The sequence below is a fragment of the Lepidochelys kempii genome, chromosome 2, assembly GCF_965140265.1.
Source record: "Lepidochelys kempii isolate rLepKem1 chromosome 2, rLepKem1.hap2, whole genome shotgun sequence".
Lineage (NCBI taxonomy): Eukaryota > Metazoa > Chordata > Testudines > Cheloniidae > Lepidochelys > Lepidochelys kempii.
In genome coordinates, this window is record NC_133257.1 from 193,555,482 (window position 1) to 193,571,187 (window position 15,706).

General features: G+C 40.5%; 1 protein-coding gene across 4 annotated transcripts in view; it reads right to left on the bottom strand.

Moving 5' to 3' along the window:
- Window positions 1-963: 963 nt before the first annotated feature.
- The window catches only part of ANO10 (anoctamin 10), a 257,869-nt gene continuing 243,126 nt past the window's right edge, over window positions 964-15,706 (bottom strand). For all 4 annotated transcript variants that reach the window (XM_073333329.1, XM_073333328.1, XM_073333325.1 and 1 more), the window contains one exon: window positions 964-1,852. In XM_073333329.1, the coding sequence (XP_073189430.1) occupies window positions 1,790-1,852 (63 nt within the window). In that variant the 3' untranslated portion in view covers window positions 964-1,789. The remainder of the gene's footprint in view (window positions 1,853-15,706) is intronic.

A 15,706-nucleotide genomic window follows, 5' to 3' on the forward strand; every position in this document is an offset into this window, starting at 1 on the left:
TCACAACTTACCCTGGGAATGAGTTCCACAGGTTGACTGTGTTGTTTCCTTTGTTGGTTTTAAACCTGCTATTAATTTCATAGGGTGACCCCAGGTTCTTGTGTTATGTGAAAGGGTTATTCACTTTCTCCACACCACTCATAATTTTATATACCTCTATCATATCCCTCAAGTCAACAACAAATTGCCAACAAACCACCACTCACAGGAACATATTCCAAAACAAAATTACACATTATTAACATTCACAAAAGAGATCTATCCCTTAGATCTTCAACTCTCCCCCAAATGTTCGTTCAAAGAGCTTGGCTTTGCACATACCAAAAACCTTAATAGATCTGGGCTATTTTAGACCAAAGTGGGGAATGAATTCCATAGCTGAAGGGTCTTCATGGAGAACACCCTGCCAGCAGTTCTCTCTCTTATATGCCAGCTTCCACTGATCACAGCTGTGGCAGGAAAACAGAGGGAGAGAAGAGTTGTCTCAGGTCATTTAGCACTTTACAGATCCAAAAATCAAAACTTTAAACTCCATACAGAAGACTATATGTTAGCTTAACTGTGTTATTCTGTGATGAGTACCCTTTGTCACAAGTATCTCTTTACTTACAAATGTAAAAGTTTGCTGTGTAATGAAGTATTCAGGTGACAGGTTCTCTTGTGGTAGAATTTTGAAATATATCCAAGTCAGTGCAATTATCTTCATCAGATCTATCCAAATAGGATTGCATAGCTAACACAAAAGTATTTCACATCCAGGGAAGTTCGCTCTGACAGAGATGAAAGTTGAATATCAACAGAAAACAAATTGACTTGAGGCCACATGACCTAGAAATATAGATTTTGAGCTTATTACCATCAGAAAACAATTTAAAAATAGGAGTATTACATTTTCATGATATGCAAGAAAGAGTCAAATATCTCAGTACATGTGTGAAAGTATCAGACATACAATCATGTAGTGTTCATTTTAATAGCTCTGTTACTATCATTTCAGTTAACAAAAAAGATCCATTAATACAGGACTATTGTTCTGAAGAACCACCAAATGGTAATCAGAGTTAATGTTGAATTAAAAGAATGCACAATCACCATTCATCTTCATAAACTACTAATCAACAATCCCTGTTTCATGCCAAATGCTTTCTTAACAGCTTCTGAAAATAATTTAATTGAGATTCTTTATAAAATGAACATATTGTAATCTCATTTTATAGTATACATTTCCAAATAACTAGTTTTGTGATTGGTTCTATGGAAAAAAATCAGACATCACACTATATAATAAACAAAATTTAGATTAATTTCCTAGTAAATGCTGTGAACAGTGTATAATAAGCTGTCTTTGAAAAAAGATATGCCTTTGGAAATGATTAACTATTCTACTACAAGGACAAAAATGGTTAACAAGCATAAGGAATGGTACACTAAAAATTAAGTTCTAATACACCTTCTCTTGACAAGCTGCAGATCCCGACTACATTTAGCATCAGGATACCTACTCTTAAAGATCTGTTTAATATAATTTTGATATAATGTACAGTTGGTTATGACATATTTCAACCAGACCTAGCATAAACTGGAGTGATGCTCTATATTCTGTCTCACTGGACAACTGTTGAATACTCGATAAGAAATGAAGAGGAAAAGGAAAAGGGAAACCATTTTTCATTGTGTCAAGTAATCAGTCTTGATGACCAAGTACAGATAATAGATACTATCTATTGAGTAATACATTGTAGAGTGCAAATACAGTAAATACTTTAAAAGCATGTTCACATGCTAATGCTCAGTTCATCTTCTTTTCTCCATGTGTTTCCTCCTTCAATGACTCAGCTGCAAGTTTCATTTGCTGTGAGGGAAAAAAAATGGTATCACACACTTGTTGCAGCATAGTTTAAATAAAGTGAACAAAACAATGGAATCCAAAGGTAGAACTGAAAAAAGTATCACTTTGAATCTAATCAAATAATGTTTAAAATGACAAGAAATAATTTTAAATTAATTCAAACATTCCTTTGTAAAAAAAGTGAAAACACACTGAGCTTACAGCATGCCTGAATTTTACAAGCGAGAGACAGGAACAGACAGTTTTTATTTGGTAACTGCCTGTCTTTCGAGATCTGAAGAAGCACTCTGTTAGGCTGAAAGTGTATCTTGTCTTACCAAGAAAAGTTGGTCCAATAAAAGATATTACCTCACCCACCTTGTCTTTCTCACTAAAAGACATAGAGACTGACAGTTCAGATTATATGTTAATTGCTTGCATGATGAACAATACTTATACAGGTCTATGGACATAAGCAAACTCCTTCAAATGGAGTTACTGAGCCCTAGAGGTACCGCATGTAGATTAGTAAGGCTGCAAGTTGCAACACTGGAAGAGTATATAAAATTAAATCTATTCTTTTAATAACTGGCCTTGTTTTCGAAAGGACTATGTGAGGAGTTAAATACAATTCTAATATTTACCTGCCATTTATAATTTCACTGACGTTTTGAACTAGCATTTCAGATTGATTAACTTCTCTTTGCTATAAAGTCTATCAAAAATATTTCATGGAGGTATTGGTAAATCACACATCTATAAAACTATATATTTTTTAATTTTAGAGGTGTTTATTCTTGGAGAATGCATTAGCCTTTTAGGGTGTCATTTTATGGCCTTTCTTTGAAAAATTAAAATAGGTGGTGAAGCTGTCTAATAGAACCTCTTTCCAATTAAACTAATTAATTTTTTTAAAAAAGCTGTCTCTCAACTGCACCTAACTTTTTTGGAAAGTAGGTCTTAGATCTACTGTGTTCCTATATTTAATAACAAGGTTTCAACCTGCTCACATATCTATAATAAACATAGTTAAAATCTTGTTATGTACCACACCATAATATTTACTTCACCTGTAGTATTTCTGGCATTCTGTATAGTGAAAATGAGGAATGACACAGTAACTAGGCACTGCAAGTGTACCATACATTTCAACATTTGTTGCCCATTGTACAACTCATCCATGTTCTGTTTTCTGTAGCATGGTAAAGAGATTGTGTTGCTTGAAAGCTTGTCAGTTTAATTTATTAAAGTTACTATTTTCGTGGAATTGCCAGGCTAGCACCTCTGCCTGCTGATAGCTCAGAACCCTGGGAACATGCACACTAAGCTGCCAGTATGGCTGCTGCTAACAAGACCTAACTGTGCTCCTAGGTCTCCTCCTCCCATGAGCAAGCCTGGCCCTTGCATCCTGACTCCATGCTGTCTTTGATTGCCTATTTGTTCACTTCTCCCACAAACGTCTTTCTTCTTTCTCCCATGTAACCTCTACCGCATGGAACCTCCCTCCCTAAACTAACCCGTAAAACCACCCCCCCCCATCCTCCTTTGAACTCCTTGTTCTCCAGAGGGCCAATAGAGATTACAGATATGTTATTTATATTTTATATGAATATTTTAATGGCATGACCAGATACAATCTAAATGTGCACACAACTAACCTATGTAATCTGGCATTCCTATCACTGTTATCAGAAGTCCCTTAGTTCTACCTCTTCTTCTGTCTGCGTGCATTAAAGCTGATGACTGTATTGTTTGTGTTCACATAGTCATCATATCCTGTGACGAGAGGCCAGAGAGCATGCCGATATCAGGAGTGTAGCGAGAGGGGTAGCTTTGGATGAACATAATTCATGAAGAAATCTCCCACATTTAGGAACCCAAACATGCAGCCTTGGTATCACAGGGTCAAAAACTTATTTCTTTTCCATTTGTTTTGATAGTTATGTGATGCTTCTTCCTGGGCCATATTTTCAGGTATGTAAAATGGTGACCATGAAGACGAATTGTAACAAAGTAATTTTATATAGGATGGAAAAATTAAATTACTTGGACATATTCATATTCTTGGTCATTACATGCTCCATTTCAAAAATGTGAATGGAATTTGCCTGTAGACTAAGCATCCGCCTTCTGACCAGGTAGTCCTGCAGGTGTTAAAGAGGAAATAGCGAGCCCTACTGAATATAAATTTTACTGTACTGAAATGTCTTGAATATTGTATTGTATGTTTTTCTCGTAAAATTATTGAAGTTAATTTTTTTTTAATTTTTTATTTCTACTGTCAGGCTTTTGAGAGACCCTACTGCTCAATGCATCACTATCGTTGGGGGGCTCCCAAAGTCCCTTGGAAGAGAGTGTTAAACTTCATTTTATTCAGTTCCTTTTCTTTGCCAGGCAATCTGCTGCTAAAATAGATTAATTTACTCCCTGGTAAAAATAAAATCTGGAAAGAGGGCAGTGGTGGTGATGTGTGTTATTCCTGAAGCTACAGTTAAGGTTTTGTCTCCATTACCGGAGAGGGCTCAACATGAAGCAAGGATGCTGGGCATCAAAAATATCTGCTGAGGGAAGTTGAAGTCATTATGTGCAGCTTCTCAGTAAGAAGACTGTATGATCATTCAAGAGTCTGTGGAAGCAGAAAGAGACTGGATGAAGCTGAGCCAAAGGAACTGTTCACCTACCACCTGCAGTTAACAGGTAAAGGTCTCACAATATTAGAAAAAATAGAATTTGTGCACGTATACTAAGGCAGTGAATATTGAGAATAAATGCCATAAAGATACATTGAAACAAGTAAGAAATAACTCGCTATTCTTTGGAGAGAAAGGGGATTGAAAGATATAGTCAAAGCAAAGAGAACAGATTGCGGTGAACCTAAACGTGAGGAGGGAGGAAAGGGGAGAAGCTAGTTGTATTGAGTGGCATTTTTAGAATTCAAGAGTTCACAGTCTTGAATTTAGCATGACTTAATTCTAGATGATTCTACAGACAGGGAAAGAGAAAGAGACCTGAACATTAAAATACAGAAAGCAATTCCATGACAAAGTAACTTTTACACAATCTCTAAAAGATTACCTAGCCATGCAGATTACCTAGCCATGCACTTGCCTAATCGTTCAATGAGTGAGTGTTTTGCAAATGCCAATGTCCTAAAGTTTAAGCTGTTTTCCTATTTAAAATAAAAAAAGTTTGATTTTATCAAATATGTATAGAGTGGTATAAAGACAGGAGAACATATAACTAAGTGTATAACAGTACTATCACAAAAATTGGAAATGAATAAATTGCATGTGTGTATAAAAAGCACAATGAAAACATTTCTGCTCGAAGCTGTGGACTCGTCAGTTGAAAATGAAAGAGGAGAGGAGAGACCTAGGTGTGTTAGTTGATGACAAGATGACTATGAGCCACCAATGTGATATGGTTGTGAAAAAGGAAATGCAATCCTAGGATGCAGAAAGCAATATATTCCCAGTAGAGATAGGGAAATGCTAGTCCCACAGTACAAGGCACTGATAAGACCTAATTTGGAATATTGTGTACAGTTCTGGTTATCCATGTTCAGCAAAGAGGAATTTAAACTGAAACACATGCAGGATGATCAGGGGAATGGAGAGCCTGATTACCAGCGGAGACTAAAACAACTTGGTTTGTTTAACTTAGCAAAACAAAGGCTGAGAGGAGATATGATTGCTCTCTATAAACACATACAGGGTGTGGGAGGAGGGGTAAATACCATGGAGAAAGAACTACTATTTAAACTAAACAACTATGCTGGCACAAGAACAACTGATTGTGATGACGGGTAGGATGGAAATGATTTAATTAATCTTAAAATAGAGCTTGATAAATTTATGAGGGATTGTATGATGCAGTTGTTCCCAAACTTGTTCTGCCTCTTGTGCACGGAAAGCCCCTGCTGGGCCGGGCTGGTTTGTTTACCTGCTGTGTCTGCAGGTTCGGCCGATCGCAGCTCCCAGTGGCCGCGGTTCGCTGCTCCAGGCCAATGGGAGCTGCTAGATGTGGTGGCCAGTACGTCCCTTGGCGCATGCCGCTTCCAGCAACTCCCATTGGCCTGGAGCAGCGATTGGCCGAACCTGCGGACATGGCAGGTAAACAAACCAGCCCGGCCTGGCAGGGGCTTTCCCTGCACAAGCGGCGGAACAAGTTTGGGAACCGCTGGTATGATGGATTTTCCTACAGTGGTAGAGGGCTGGGCTGGCCCTGGGAGTTCTTTCTGGTTCATGTTTTATGTTCCTAAAATCTCATGCTTCAGGGCTTCAGCCCATCACCTGTAGGGTTCAGGAAGGGAACCCCGGAGGTGTTCTGAATTTTTTTTTTTGGTCTTCTTTCTCTGAAGCTTTAGAGATGGCCACAGCGGGATGGGACACTGGACAGGGTGGCCTGGTGCTCTGAGGTGGCACTGAGTATTCTCTTTCTCAGATGCTTGGCTGGTGTGTCTTGCTCATGTGCTTGGGATCTAACTGATCATGATCACCATATTTGGGATCCAGAAGGAATTTTCCCCCATGTCAGATTGGCAGGTATCTTGGGGTTTTTCCACCTTCCTTTTCATGACATGGGGCATAGATCACTTGCTAGTATCATCTGGATACATCTCATGAAATCAGTGCCTCCAGTGCAGGGTCCTCAGGCATTGGTACATCTCAGTCTCTCCCTCTCTGCCTGTGGCAGACAATAGTCTCCAGAAGGCTGTAATACTTTGGTCTAATTTCAGCTGATGAGTTTAGCGCTTTTGTGCTGGTGGTATTTAGTAGCCTGTGATATACAGGAGGTCAGATTAGATGATCTGGTGGTCCCTTCTGGCCTTAAACTCTATGACACTGAAATTTTAGTTCACATTCTATCCAACAAAATTGGGATGCCAGGATTTATTTAATACAGAAGAACATTCAAACTTTGCCTCTTGTCTTTGCCTGCCTGCAGTCCAAATATGCTTAGCATGGTATAAGCTAACTACAGTAAATGTATTTTTTAAATTGCTATCTGCATTTCCATCCAACCTATAAGCAAAATAAAATTAGTTTGCTGTACAAATATTTATTTGTTTTCCCCTAGCAACTGTGGAAGAAAGACCATAGCTGAATGATGGGATTGAGAATCCCTTTCTGTATCCTTGCTGATTCATTTATTTAAATAAATGCCTCATTAAAACTAACGGCAACTTAATTAAAGTGACTTCTATCTCTAATGTAAAAGCATCAGAAAGATACAGAGAACAGTAATTCCACCCAATTCATGACTCACCAAACTCAAAACTAATTCACTTACACTGGAGTGATTTTCTTAAATTCTCAGCATTATTGACTCTAGTTTCTCTGATGAAAAAAAATATCCAGAAGTCTTTATCCAGTTCTGGACCTACATCCTAAACTTAGCTGAAAACTCATTTCAAAATGGGGACTTCAGCTCTTCTGATCTAAGATACAGTACCACCTCTGCCACCACCTCTTTATATATTCTGTAGCTATCAGGGAGGCTTAACTTCAATTCCAATACTTCCTATGGATTTACAGGGAGATGGCTGAGGGCACACTGAAGTTCAATGATGTTCTGGTAAAGCCAGGATCTTCACGTCATTTTGGGTTGAGTTGTGTTTTACCAGCTCAGACTCAGAGAACTGGGGTAGGGGATCATTTGTGGCTTGAGAGGAATCTCCCTGGGCAGGGAGACCTCTCAGTTGATGTTGACTGGCTGGGGAAACAAGGCAGGGAACAAGCTCTCGCTGAAACACCGTGGGCACCAGAAACTGGCCACTGTGGTAGCTTGCCAGGGGTCCTTCATTGCACATATCTGTTCCCCTGCTGACTGACCTGAGACATGCTACTGAAGAGGAACTGAGACAGTGCAGGAACTATGCTGGGGGAAAATTAATTCAGGTATCTATTAATTATAACCCCCCCCAAACAAAACTATGGAAGCTCCTTGGGGGAGGCAGGGTGATGGATGCAAGAAAAGGAGCCTTTTGTCTAATCCAGGATTTCCTCAAAGTGTTCCCCAAACACCCTCTCCCTGCCAGGTGGAGACCAACCTGCAATAGATGCAGAAGATGGAAAAAAATCCAGAGGAAAAGAGCCCTCAGAGAGCTAGTGAAGAAACCTCTGCCTCTGAGCATGGCCACAGAAGACAGGGGAGCAATATCAATAAAGTTCACTGAGAGCACAGGCAAGCAGGCAGGCAGACTGCACAGGGGGTTAATGGGGAGGAACTTCTTGCCCATTTCTGAGACTTGGAAAACATGGAAAAATCCAGCAGTTCCAAGTTTGACTGAACAGCAGATTCCTATCATTGAGAAGATGCCATCACGCTTGATGACTTAAAAATCGTGAGCTTTTAAAATGTACCTCTGCTCAAATAGTTAATAGCTGCTAATCTGATGGCTGTTAAATGGACTATCTGAAATACCTTGACGGTTCTCAGTTTCAGTTCTGTGCTCCTGATACTTGATTACAGCCCCAAAACCACAGCTCATCTTAGCTTTGTTGTTTGCAGTGTTGCAGCCATGCTGCTTCCAGGATATGAGAAAGTCAAGGTAGGTGTGGCAAAATCTTTTATTGGAGCAACTTTCAAGTTGGCCCAATAAAAAATATTAGCTCATTTACCTTGTCTCTCTCTCTTAGCTTTGTTGGCAGTCTCAACAGAGAAGCCAAAGACCAGTGTGAAGGCCCAACTCCCTTCTCAACCATAGACATAGTCCTTCAAGGAAGGGTGAGAGAGGAAGTTTGCAATACTTCAGCTTATACTGTAACTGTTGTATGGACAAAGAAAGTATTTAAGTCCGGGAGACTGCAAATTTGGCACATTTCTCAAGCATTACATTTCCATGAATATTTTAAAGGAAAACATAAAAATAGACCAAGTTTATCACTCCATGGAATCATCATTGCTCAAGGTGTGATACTCTGCTATGTAATCTTTTCCTTCCTTCTCTACTCAGCAAAGATCCAAGAACTTTGTGGCTAAATCCAAAAACTTTAAAAACTGTATTTAATTAAATTACAGACAGAAATGCTGACACGGTACAAAAAGAGTCCGCAGAGTTAATTTTTTACCTGGTGTTTTAAATAATGCTGTAATGTTTAATTTTCCTCTAGCCATGAATCCATTTTTTCTTTAGGCCAACTGAAAAGGCTTGGGGGAGGGGAAGTGCTTGGCTTGCAAGATTGTTTTAGTACTAAAAAAATCTTTTCTCCTCCAGGATCACTAATTGACTCACTAATAATCTTGTGAATTTGAATGAACCACCTTCCCCCTCAAAAAAGTGTGAAAGTGCGGAGATCAGCATACTTCCAATATCTGTTTGCAATCATCATCATATGAACATAAAAATCTTGATGCTTTTAGGCAAAGGTGCCAGTTGTATTTGATTATAGCTGACCCTGAAATAAGGGGCTTTTAAATTGTATAATTTAATACTCAAAACAATACAGTATGTTGGCAAAAGGGTGATAGTTACAGATATAAGCAAATACAAAGAAAGGCACAATCACATTATAAACCTGGATTAAAGAAAAAAAATGGAGCTGCAGGGCATTTTATTACAGTAGTGTCCAGACTTTCCCCACTAAAGGCTTCAATCGAAACTTACCCTTAATTTGCATGTTATGAATGGATTGCAGCCACCTTTATCTTTAATATCAAAGTGCAGATCCTAGAAATAACAGGTCCCAATGTGCAAACTCCCTATCTTGCTGTAAAGCAGCATATCTTGATCAAGATGGAATACAATGGGATCTGTAGTCTCATTAGACCACCATTATAGAGCTCTTTGTGCTATTCTTTGACTAACTGCATTACAAATACAGGAAATCTGTGACCTTTGTATAATGGGCTTCTATATTTGTCGATGTTCACATCACATATTTTTCACACACTTAGTATGCTCTGATAAACCATCCTCAACGTTTCTGTGTGGTTTTACAAACCACAGTTGACATTTTCTTCAGAATGTTCGGATGCATTTTGTATGTATTACCTCTGTTTTTTCCACTTACACATAATGATATTGCCCTTGTGCATTTGTTGAGCTCTATGCCATAGCTATGTTATGCTTCATAGCAACATTACATTTTCCAATTTTCTTTTTGCTCTTATGTTCATAATCTATACTGTAGTCAGATCTCCTACAGTTATTGCTACCGGATCTTACACATTTAAACAGAGAAAAAGGGGCCTCAGACAACAGTTCAGCAGCTAAATGTGGAAAAGAAGATAAAATTACCTGAAATAGCGAGAAAGAAGAAAATCAAACTGCTGAGCTGAAACTAGACTTCATCGATGCACCAAATAAATATTTTTCAGCACAAAACCACATATACAAATAAGTAGATACGGAAATATGTACTAAAGTAAGTACAGAGTACATGCCTCTAACCAGCCACTTCTTCGTTTGCTTTTCTTCTACTAGCCAACTAAAATTCCTTCATTTGAGTTTACTGTTTTTATTTTTATATAGGACTACGTGCTAAATTATTTCTTGATTTGTTTCATATTTACAATATGAAAATGGAAGGGGAAAGAAAATGTTCATGTGACATTCATGTGATGGTGCACAGTAACAGTAGAGGTAGATTCTAGGGCTTGTGACTTTTGCAGGTAACTGAGAAATATCAGCGAAATCTACATGCCTGCCAATAGCAGGATAATGCATGCCTGCGCCTGGAATGAAACTTGATAGACTCCTACTGCCCTATATGTTTTATGAACAATAAAAAGTCTAAGAATAAATCTGAATGGAACAGTAGCTATCCCGCAATGCTGTGGGGAAAGTGTATGGTAAGCATGTACCTATCATGACTAAGCACTTTCAGAAAACAAGAATTACACCTATGCAATTTTATTGTCTCTGAAGGTAGTGTCAAAGCAGATCCTCACTTATACTAACAAGCTCAGCGAATGTTTTGGGGCAACAGTAAAAGCATCCTGTAATTGGAGGATACCTTATTTTGCAGGTGGGGAAAAATAATTACATTTTCTAGGAAGAAGAAGAATCATAGAATCATAGAATCTCAGGGTTGGAAGGGACCCCAGAAGGTCATCTAGTCCAACCCCCTGCTCAAAGCAGGACCAATTCCCAGTTAAATCATCCCAGCCAGGGCTTTGTCAAGCCTGACCTTAAAAACCTCTAAGGAAGGAGATTCTACCACCTCCCTAGGTAACGCATTCCAGTGTTTCACCACCCTCTTAGTGAAAAAGTTTTTCCTAATATCCAATCTAAACCTCCCCCACTGCAACTTGAGACCATTACTCCTCGTTCTGTCATCTGCTACCATTGAGAACAGTCTAGAGCCATCCTCTTTGGAACCCCCTTTCAGGTAGTTGAAAGCAGCTATCAAATCCCCCCTCATTCTTCTCTTCTGCAGGCTAAACAATCCCAGCTCCCTCAGCCTCTCCTCATAACTCATGTGTTCCAGTCCCCTAATCATTTTTGTTGCCCTTCGCTGGACTCTCTCCAATTTATCCACATCCTTCTTGAAGTGTGGGGCCCAAAACTGGACACAGTACTCCAGATGAGGCCTCACCAATGTCGAATAGAGGGGAACGATCACGTCCCTCGATCTGCTCGCTATGCCCCTACTTATACATCCCAAAATGCCATTGGCCTTCTTGGCAACAAGGGCACACTGCTGACTCATATCCAGCTTCTCGTCCACTGTCACCCCTAGGTCCTTTTCTGCAGAACTGCTGCCTAGCCATTCGGTCCCTAGTCTGTAGCTGTGCATTGGGTTCTTCCGTCCTAAGTGCAGGACCCTGCACTTATCCTTATTGAACCTCATCAGATTCCTTTTGGCCCAATCTTCCAATTGGTCTAGGTCCTTCTGTATCCTATCCCTCCCCTCCAGCATATCTACCACTCCTCCCAGTTTAGTATCATCCGCAAATTTGCTGAGAGTGCAATCCACACCATCCTCCAGATCATTTATGAAGATATTGAATAAAACCGGCCCCAGGACCGACCCTTGGGGCACTCCACTTGATACCGGCTGCCAACTAGACATGGAGCCATTGATCACTACCTGTTGAGCCCGACAATTTAGCCAGCTTTCTACCCACCTTATAGTGCATTCATCCAGCCCATACTTCCTTAACTTGCTGACAAGAATACTATGGGAGACCGTGTCAAAAGCTTTGCTAAAGTCAAGAAACAATACATCCACTGCTTTCCCTCATTAGGATTGTATGCTTTAAGCATGCTTGCAGCATGAGAATTACTGTTGGCTGAGTCTCTCTTTTAGGTCATGTGATTATGTCTCAGCCAATAGGCAGCCAGTCAACAGATTCTGGAACCAGAAATTATTGACCAGCAGGGACAGCAATGATACAAAAATATTCAAAGTGACATGAACCTGTTTCAACTAAACAGACTTGTGCATCAATCTAAAGGTGCAGTTTATATATGAACTATGATCACATGAATGATCTTCTAGTGATTTTACATTGGGGTCAACTGGTTATTATGATAAATCTGTTTTTCTCATCAGCTTTGAATAAAACTGACTACTAGTTTGGACTTCAGCAACTAAGGGACATTGCCAGATGTGTCGCTGACAAATTGAAAGGAGATGGCAGGAGAGTTTGCACTGTGCCTGCCAGCAGCTCCATTTTCTCTTCCCCCTTCCTGCAGTTAGTTCTTGATAGGCCTACCGTGGGCATAAGCTTCTCGAGTTCTTGGCACTTGTCCTGAGGAAGAGACTTAACCAGGACAGAGACCTTCTTCCAGAGCTTAACTAGACCTTTGGTGATGAAGCCCTGGGTATTCCATGACTTTGAGGGCTGTAGCTGAGGAATGGTGAACCCAACATTTGACTAAATCTCAATACCAGTGCTTAGGATTCTTGGGCAAAGCAATGTGAGAGCAGCTGGTCTTCCCTCGAGCCATCTCTGCCTCAATCACCAATCGCTCACGTGGAGGGCAGGAGATGCAGCTAACAGAGTCTTCTGGGAGAATATGCATTTTATTTATAGTCTTCGAGAGTGTGCATACTGTGTGAGCTGTCTGACCATCTTTTTCAAAAGCTGATCCAAAACAGAGTTTAAGGGCTTGGTAACCCCTTTTAGAGTTTCTAAAAATTATGGATGATAATTTTCTAACACAAAAGGTATTGTATCCAACACCAAGTAATTATTTTGGACCTCATTATGATGGATAAAGATGAATTAATCACTGGACTGGAAGTTGGTGGTCTTAGGGACCAGTGATCATGGTTAAGGCTTACATTTTAGTCACGGGTATTTTTAGTAAAAGTCATGGACAGGTCACAGGCAGTAAACAAAAACTCACGGCCTGTGACCTGTCCATGACTTTTACTAAAAATACCTGTGACTAAAACTTGGGGGGCAGGGCTGCCGGGGGCGCCACAGGTGTTGGGGGAGGGCGGTCTGGGTGATGGCGGGAGGAGGCGCACAGCCCAGGACCCCAGGTGGTGCTGCAGGGGGGAAGGGCGGCAGCGCGTGGCCCGGGACCACTGCTGGTGCTGTGTGGGGGAGGTTGGCGGAGCCGGAAGGCTCCCTATCTGGCTCCGCGCCTATCCACACAGCAGCAATATCCCCCTTGCTCAGCTGCTAGGCGGAGGCATGGCCAGGCAGCTCTGTGCACTGCCTCCGTCCAGAGCGCTGACTTCGCAGCTCCCGCACGGCCAATGGGAGCTGCTGGGGCGGTGCCTGCAGGTGGAGGCAGCCACTTCCAAGGAGCCCCCCAAGTCAGCGCTACCCAGAACCCACCTCACCCCATCCCATGCCCCAACCCCCTGCCCCTAGCCTGAGACATTCAGATAGGTGAGCACATTTGTTTTTAAAAATTATTATTTAATATTGTCAGTGCAAAGCAAATATATAACAAAAACAACATCCTAACACTCTCCTTTTACCTTTGAGAGCCTGGCATTTAAAAAAAGCCATGTTAGGATTAAAAGTGGTTTTAATTTAAAATTTATATTACCGTAGTATTTATAATATACAGCTTTATCATAATAAAGTAGAAGATACGTATTTTACTAACATTTGTTTTAAATTATCTGGTGAACAAGAAATAGCATCCTATCCATCTAAAAGTTACAATAAGCAAGGAATCATAAATTAGCTAAGGAAAAGATCTATTAAGTCATTCAGTCCTTTCCCCTTCCCTGTGCAAGCTTGTTTCCCATACTATATTTTCCCTAAAGCATAATTTCTAGAACTTTCTGCAGTCTATTTTTATTTGCCTCTAAAGGGACTATTTCCTTTGGGGGACTATTCAACAATCTCATAGCTCTCAGTCAGGAAAACTTTGGCTACTTCTAGTTCTTAGATATTTTGCAAATTTTCTGAAGAAACCTATCTTAACATTTATAAAATACAGTCAGGGCTTGGCTGCAACTGTTCACAAACCAAAAATAGCACATCAAACACCATTCCTCCATTCATTCAAGACAGTTTCTACAAGGTGAATTCCCACACTGCCAAGAGAATTCTAATCCTCAACTTGGAAAGACTACTCCCTCAATAGATAAGAGGTCATTTAGTCTCTCAGCTAAATGCTGTGGTACTCAGTCCTAATCAGATATAGTCAGTTTATTCAAATTGGCTGTGGTGTCTTTATGATGTGGTCTACATATACACAAGGGGCACATCTGCGAGTTACCAACTTCCCCTTTTCATTTAAAGCATACAGTCAGATATGAATGGCATTCTTAGAGGAATACAGCATATTGACTAAAAAGCATTTATGAGAGAGAACGAACTTTGAATTGGCCTGCAGAGCAATTTTTTAAAAAAGGTAAAATATGTGAACTTTGTAGTTTAAAACTCTGTGTTTCTTTTAGATGGCAAAAATTACGGATGCTTACGTGGTTCTAAAATATAGTGTGATAAATATGTATGAAATGTATAGCATGCAATTTTTAAATATAATTTAAAATTACCAGTCTAAGGGTGAAATCCTGGCCCCATTAAAGTCAGTGGCAAAACTTCCATTGACATCAATCCAGCCAGAATTTCACCCTGTTTACAAGGCTATGGTAGGACAAAACATTTTGTGCACGTTTTCCAATAAAATGGTGTGAGGGAAACCTCTTCTGCAATAGCCTGCTAGCTTCTTTTGTTTGGAAGCTATGCAAGTGAAAGGATTTAGTGTTTTGTTTATATTTGTAAAGCTCCTGTCTGCCTGAATCTTTCTAGAACTATAAAGTACTTTTGATAGTTACTTGAATAAGGTAAAGTGCAGCAATGGAATGCCCGAAATACAAATACTGTTACTTGATGTGTCTCTTTCAGTGCACTGCCACTATAGCCCTCACAGAGAAGTTTCAGGCTCTCTCTGTCTAGCACTAGCAACTATCCTGCAAAGTTTTAGCATCTTGTGAAATTATGTTCTAGGGAAGACAGTGTTATGGATAGTTAAAGATTTTAACAGATACTGTCCCATGTCAAACGGGTCTGCATTTTTTAAGTGACTGTGTAACATGAAGAACAGGCTGAATTAGGGTTGCCAGAAGTCCGGTTTTCAACCGGAACGTCTGGTTGAAAACAGACCCTGGCAGCTTAGGTCAGCACCACTGTCAGGGCCATCAAAAGTCCAGTCAGTGGCGCAGTGGGGCTAAGGCAGGCTCCCTGCCTACCCTGGCTCCACGCGGCTCCTGGAAGCAACCAGCATGTCTGGCTCGTAGGTGCAGGGGCAGCCAAGGGATCCGCATGCTGCCTCCACCCCAAGTGCCGGCTCTGCAGTTCCCATTGACATGCTGGCTGCTACAGGGAGCCGCCTGAGGTAAGCGCTGCCCGGCTGGAGCCCGCACCCCAACCCCCTCCCACATCCCAACCCCCTGCCCCAGGTCAGAACCCCCTTCCACACCCTAAGTCCATCCCAGAGCCCGTATCCCGCAC